Source organism: Microchirus variegatus (assembly GCF_963457635.1).
Source record: "Microchirus variegatus genome assembly, chromosome: 18".
NCBI lineage: Eukaryota > Metazoa > Chordata > Actinopteri > Pleuronectiformes > Soleidae > Microchirus > Microchirus variegatus.
The window spans coordinates 16170957-16177819 of record NC_139819.1 but is presented as its reverse complement, the minus strand read 5'-3'; the positions used below and the strand labels follow the sequence as shown (position 1 = coordinate 16177819).

Below are 6863 nucleotides of genomic sequence, written 5' to 3'. Positions count from 1 at the left end.
CAGCACGGTTTCAGTACCTCATACGACTTCAAAAAAAACCCCTCAACTATCTCTTACACAGTGATCAATTCATTAGACTGACCTCAGATCAGATGAAACAAAATGCAGGAACAGCAGATGTCTGATTATCAAGAAGCTTTATTATCATTGAGTGAATATAATCATCATCATCATCATCAGTCCTGTTGCTATGGGCCTGTGTGCTGGACTGCAGGAGGCTGTTAACATGCAGCAGAGCCGAGCAGACAGACAGGTAGACAGACTGGACACAGAGAAAGATATAGGGGCTGACAGACAGAGGTAGGTCAGACAGACAGGAAGGTCGAGAGGTAGACAGGTAATGAGGTAGGGAACAGAGACAGGTAGGAAGACAGACAGTTAAGGGGGGCACAGGTAGCTATTGTATTATTTACATACAGGTAGGCAGATGCGATAGAAAGCTTATTGGCTGTCTTCCAGAGGCTCCGCACCCCTCTCTTCTGTTTCGGCCAATCCTCTGTGAGAAGGGGCAGGCTCTGCAGGCTGGGGAGACGGGTGTGAGGAGGAGGACGAAGAGGAAGAGGAGGATAGGGAGAGGGGGAGGTGGGCAGGTGGTTCAGTCTGTAGCCTTCCTCCCCCATCTGCCTCACTTCCCATCAGCCCCTCCTCCACCTGTCCGCCCCCTGCCCCTCCCCCACGTGAACCAGCAAACTGCAGGTGGGGCAGGAGTGTAGTTGGCACCTCCTTCTCCCTCTCTCTCTCCCCAGCCGCCTCCCTCTCACGTCTCTCGGTGTACAGCGGGGCCTCCAGGCTGAGGTAGGAGGCACTGAGCTGCCTCAGGTCCAACTCAAAGGGGCTGTTACTGGACTGCACTGCCACCTCTCCACCCTGACCTCCACCTCCTCCAGTTCCTCCTCCCCTCTTAGATTTACGGGGGTGTGAGGAGGTGGGGAGGCTATCAGGGAGGAGTGATTGGATCTTTGGGAGCCAACGTTTCCGGACTCTGCGAGCGTTGGTGCACATGTCAGCTGCGATAACATTCATCTCACTCTCCTTAAAGTTAGGAGCGAAGTTCTGACAATAGACTGAGGAAGAGGAGGAGCAGGAGAGGAGAAGTGAAGAAGAAGAAGAAGATGTGGAATATAATAAAAACAAGGAATGGAGAGAGTGGAGGAAGATGGAAGAGGACATGCATGTGATAGATATAAAGTAAACAGGTAATGAATGAAAAAAGGAAGTGTAAGAGAGGAGAAGAAAAATAAGAGGAAGACCAGGAAGGATTAGAAAGAGGGATGAAGGATGCAAAAGAGGAGACAACAACAAGGGGTATGAAAGAGGAAAAGTCTCAGTGCTTTTGAAATACATGTTCAATGCAGAAGAGTATGTGTGTGTTTGTGAGGACATTCTATACAGTGAGGACACTGGTTAGTCCTCACTCCTCAGGTTTGCGTTAGGTGTCCTCACAGCTATAGGAAGACCACCCTGTATGTGAATGTGTGTGTGTGTGTCTTACGTTTCACGGTGTTTAACACTCGGTTGTCCAGGGGCTTTCGGCTCGGATCATTGGTGGAGGAGCGGATCCCTGTCCCACAGCTATTGGCCAGAGTGTTTCTATGGATACCATAACAACCCAATCAGCACCTATACCCAGCTTTAGATTAGCTCGCTCTGCCTCTCTCTCTCTCTGAGACAATGTGACAGAGCAGTTATGTAAAGCAGCAACAACCGACTGTCAGAACCTTCTGGAAATATTAAAAAACAGCCAGATGTCACATGATGTCTGATAATGTTCTGTGACTTATGATGATGTCAGAGCATCTGAGTGTGACACACAGTCGATGACGGAGCCTATATTTTTTACTGATATTGAAACATGTTTGACATGTATTCACCTACTAACTGAATACTTTAACAATCAATCGGTCCAATCAATTGTTGGATCTATACAACATTACAGGGATGTTTGACATATGATGGTGTGTTCATACTGGATGCAAATGATTAGTTCATATTGCGTAAGTAAGGACTCGTGGTCCCTGAATTATTTGTATTCATGTGAGATATTCGTGCAGATAATGATGCACAATGATACACATTGTGCTAAGCTGCGCTAAGCCCTTTGTAGAATCACAGCGATGAAAACAACTCACCTGTCAAAGAAGGTAGCCAGCAGTCTCCTGAGCAGCACCTTGTGTTTGACTCCAGCACACAGGTGACAGTTCATCAGCTGACCTCGTGTCATAAACACACCCGAACCTGAACAGTATAGAACAGTTCTGTGTTTAATAATTACCACGACAACAACTTCACTTCAAATTCCTCTAATAGCTCGAACCTACCTGCCACCAGTTCCACCTTCTCCCCTGGATCACCCTCAGTGTAGAGCGATGGATGGCAACGATATCCAATTTGACTGATCAGACTGGCAGGTAGGGCCATGTTGTCTCGACCAACCAGCACACAGGGCCGTCGCTCGTTAGCCAATGGGAGAGGCAGCATCTCGAGCTTCTCTTGGACTGGACCAATGAGAAAGAGGGAAACAACAGGATACAGGGTCAGCAAAATCTAGGAGACTGAGACTGAATTAAAAGAAGTGTCATCCCAGTGGTATCATTGTCTCATGGTGCCTACCTCTGTTTTGTGTTGCACAATGGTTATTTACAGCGCATTTGTAAAATCACAACACAACAACACAGAGGAAAGTCAATGCCATTTAAAGGGGATTCTATCAGGATCTACCCACTAATTTTAGTGTGGGAGAGATAACTGATGGCCAAGGAACTATCAGGACAGAACTGCTGACTCAACAATAGAAATCTTCAAACTTTAATGACAATGATGAGACACTCTGGCATAACAGTATCAGTATTAAGACATGGATTGTTTTCACTTTTTATTTTTGTCATATACTGGTTCCAAAGTACTTCACTTGACATTGGAAATGGGATTGTACCACTCTGTAACTTACTGAAGGGGTTTCCAGGCTGTCCATAGAGATGCTGGTAGAGTCCAGGGTGGACTGTGTTGCCATAGTAATCTTCCTCCAGCTCCTCCTCGGTTGGGGGATGGGAAGGAGGAGAATCTGTGGGAAGACTGGATCCCTCTGGACTTGAGCGTCCCCCGCCTGCCAGCAGGTAGGACTGCAGCCCTGGAACCAACGCTCCGCTAGCACCCAGAAAACACAGAGCACTGTTCCTGGAGTTCTGGAGGTCCCCAGCAGTGTCGACTCTGAGGACAGTGATAGTTAAACACCAGAGGCAACGGTCATCTGTTTTAAAGGTTTTATGACGGGAGGGCATTCAGGTTGATCAAAAAAAACAACAGTGAGAAAGAAGTCAGAACTGGGCAACACGAATCATGCTAATCAGGCAGTCACAAAGGCCAATCAGAATTGAGATTCTTCCAATGTTCAGATGCAGTGTTGTCTCAGAAATAGTGAATAGTGGCCGAATGTGCACACCCTGAGAGCCAAGATGAAGAGGGTGGGGCAGAAAGTGATTAAAATAGTTAAAAGACCCAGTCAATTCTGAGAAATATGTTTAAGATTTTGGTTGCACTGTCATTGGTTGGATTTTGGCTGTTTAAAGGTGGTTAAAGGTGCATTATGTAATAAATCTAAAGCAACTGGCCATAAAATCCTCCTAATATGTCACAGAGACTCAGGAATAATGTTCATATAACAAACTGAACTCATCAACAACAACAGTACAGCCACACTATTTGTATTAAAAAAATCTTTTGCAGACTGCAAATCATGTTTATGTTTTGAAATCATGTTTTGGCATGTGGCGCCACCTACCGCCGTCTTCCAGTCATTGCAGTAAGTAGAGTCTCCGCTACTGAGCAACCACGGGTTGCCAGTTTACACGCTACAATGGTGGAGAAAACGAAACCTAAAATACCTTGGTATTTTGAATTTGAGTGTCTCAAATTCTATGTAAACGTACCACGATGCTGTTAGATTACCGGACAACTGTATCTTCCAGTTTCTCAAAACGATGCCTCATTTGTCTCTTTTCTTCCAGGAGATTATTTAGGATAAGCACCACTGAGAAGGAAGATGTGTTTGTGAATGAGTTCCTGTTGTGATGATGTCTCCCGCAGTATCAGGTCTCACAAACCACTCTCACTACATGCAACACACCACTCGGCATTAACGGAACAAGTTAAAATTAGTTGCCATTCATCCAGCATTTTCAGTTTGTCCTCACCTGGCCTCCTCCCCTCCTCCTCCTGATGCTCCTCCAGCTCCTTCTGCAGGAGGAGTGTCAGCTCTCTCCTGTTTGATCCTGCTCACAGCTAACAGCAGCTCCTCTGGACTCAAGGCCGGCTGGTCAGGACTGGCCTGTTGCAGTTGGCGGGCACTGTGTTGCTGCTGCTGTACTACTGTTGTTTCAAAGCCTACAAGCTCATCTGCCGAGGTTGTCTGTGATATATATAAAGAAAAATCAAAAAAAAAAATAATTAAAGATTACTGTATTGATGACATCACCATTTTGAGCTCTTATTCAGTGTCTAGGCCTTAAGAAAGAAGCACTGACATATATGTAAAACTATCTAGTTTAAATTGAAACGTGTTATGAAAATGATCTGACCAATAAGGAGCTTCAGATGAACATTGCTTTGAGCTGCAATTCCTTTAATACCCACTAGATGCTGCTATGACCAAACTCTGACTCTATTAAGCAGCATGAGACAAAGTTTTGCTTGGATTAACTCCAAGGTCTCCTAAAGGTAAAGCTGTTGTCAGTAAAACACTCACATCTGTGTTATATATTTCTATATTCCAACAGCTATCACTGATCTCAAGCTGGCCAGGAAGTTAGCAAAAAGTAAGCCGAAATATTATATCCCCAACATCACTGAATCCCAGAGATTTCAGTAGCATTGCACTTAATGTAGCACTTTTAAGCACGATTGCAAAAAAGTGGTTAGAAGTCAGTAATGCACCAACCTGCTGAAGCTACATGGACTAACTCTCTCTACAAACTCTGATCTGTATTTATGCAGCAGTGTGGACATTGTTGAACCAACCTGTGAGTCACAGCAGAGAGGTGAAGAGGAGGAGGAGGCCTTCATCATCATTAGCTCCATGCCTCGCTCCACAATGTTCTGGATCTGCAGGTACCCAGCGGTGTACATGAGCACCAGCTGCTCACTGGCAGCCATGCTGAGGCGTCCTGTATAGCAGAATGACAGAATCTGCTGGAAACATGTCGGTGTCACAGAAGATGGCAGCTCAAATACTGCCTGGGAGGAGGAGGAGGAAGAAGAGGACGAGGAGTCAGCAGCAGAGCTGAAAAGGTCTCTGAAGTAGAGAGAGGAGGCAGCAAGGACAGCTCGGTGTGCCTTAAAGGCCTGACCCTGCACCAGGATGGAGACATCACAGTAGTGACCCAGTAGCCGCTGCTCGTTGAGGCTGCCCAGCACACTGCTGCCAAAGTCTGGAATCTCCACCTGCAGTAGCCCCTCTGACATAATGAAGGCCGGAGGTTCAGAGAATGATGGGACAGGAAGTTACTGTGGGTTCAGACTGGCTGGAAGCTAGAATGAGGCGGTCCAGAACATTCAGAGGTAGACTGGCTGAGGATGAGGTGGTTTTAGGTGTCAGGGATGCTGTAGATATCTCCTCCAAAACATTTCATATACATAATGTTGTTGTGGAGGTTCAGAGGTCAGGGCTAGGAGAGGTTGCGGGGGTTCCGAGGTAGGGAAAATGAGGAAGCTGTAAAGAACCAGGATGGAGATCAACTCAGTGCAGGAAACAGCTAGAACAAGAAGAAGAGTCAGAGAGGGAGGACAGGTTTAAAACAATTGTTTGTTTTTTTCACCTGCAGAGCAAACCTGGAAAACCATGTTGCACATGAAACAGTGGTGATGTGATGAACATGTGATTTACATCACTGACCAGCTTTCAATAAAATGTGAGGTCACGAGACGAGAAATGTTATTAATGTGGAATCTGTCACTGACTGTGATGTTACAGTACACCTTTGCCTCACTGCTGCCAAGTGTGATAAAGATGAAGATGTTCAGCTGCTCTTCAGTTGTTTAGTCACTGCACCAGACCCCAAAGTAAATACCACACTGTAAAATAACTCTATTTAAAGGACTGATGCTACACTGCAAAAAAAAAGTCACCAACATCACTGATACCGCACTGTAAAAGCACTCTCAGGAGTAAGTACTGATACCACATTGTACAGTCCCCTAAAATGCCACTTTCTTACTGTAAAAAGTCACTTAAACACAGAGACCACTGTTAAAATGTCATAATCTATAGATACCACTCACTTCACTTCAGTTCTTTTATTTTTTATAAAACAAAATCACAGTACACATTATTTCAATAACTGAGTCTAAAAGAGTCAAATCCATTCCAGTAGAGTGGAGTTCAGAATGGTCAACTAAAGTTTAGTTTTGCCTAGTACAGCACAGTACAGTCTAGTAAAGGTCAATATAGTCCAGTACAGTCTACTATGATTTAGTCCAGTACAGTGTAATCAAGTCCACTACAGTCTAGTCCCATCTCTTTGTTATGCTGCTATAGACCTAGACTGCTGGGGGAAATGATATGGTGCATTCACACTCACTCCCTCGCACTCAGGGTATGAATATGACTTTATTACATGTCATTAACATCCTTTATTATTATTACTGTTGGCAGTAGTAGTATTGTCATCATTATTATGCTACGTGTTAAATTTCACTACTGCTTGTATAAATTTTAGCATTATAATGTCATTCAGAACTATCCTGTTTAAATGTTTAATTTGATACTGAACTGTTAGTCCTGTTCTCTCTCTTCTGTCACTACCTTGCCTCTCCTCTTTTTCCTTTCACCCCAACCGGTCGAGGCAGATGCTGCACATCTTTGAGTCTGG

General features: G+C 44.8%; 1 protein-coding gene across 1 annotated transcript; it reads right to left on the bottom strand.

Moving 5' to 3' along the window:
• Positions 1-441: 441 nt before the first annotated feature.
• LOC310940346 (nucleus accumbens-associated protein 2-like) lies at positions 442-5457 on the bottom strand (the record flags this gene model as incomplete). Its single annotated transcript, XM_083905295.1, has 7 exons — positions 442-1064; positions 1493-1590; positions 2130-2235; positions 2319-2495; positions 2948-3207; positions 4191-4405; positions 5014-5457. 7 exons carry the CDS (start codon positions 5455-5457, stop codon positions 442-444), a joined length of 1923 nt encoding a protein of 640 aa, XP_083761421.1.
• Positions 5458-6863: the final 1406 nt, after the last annotated feature.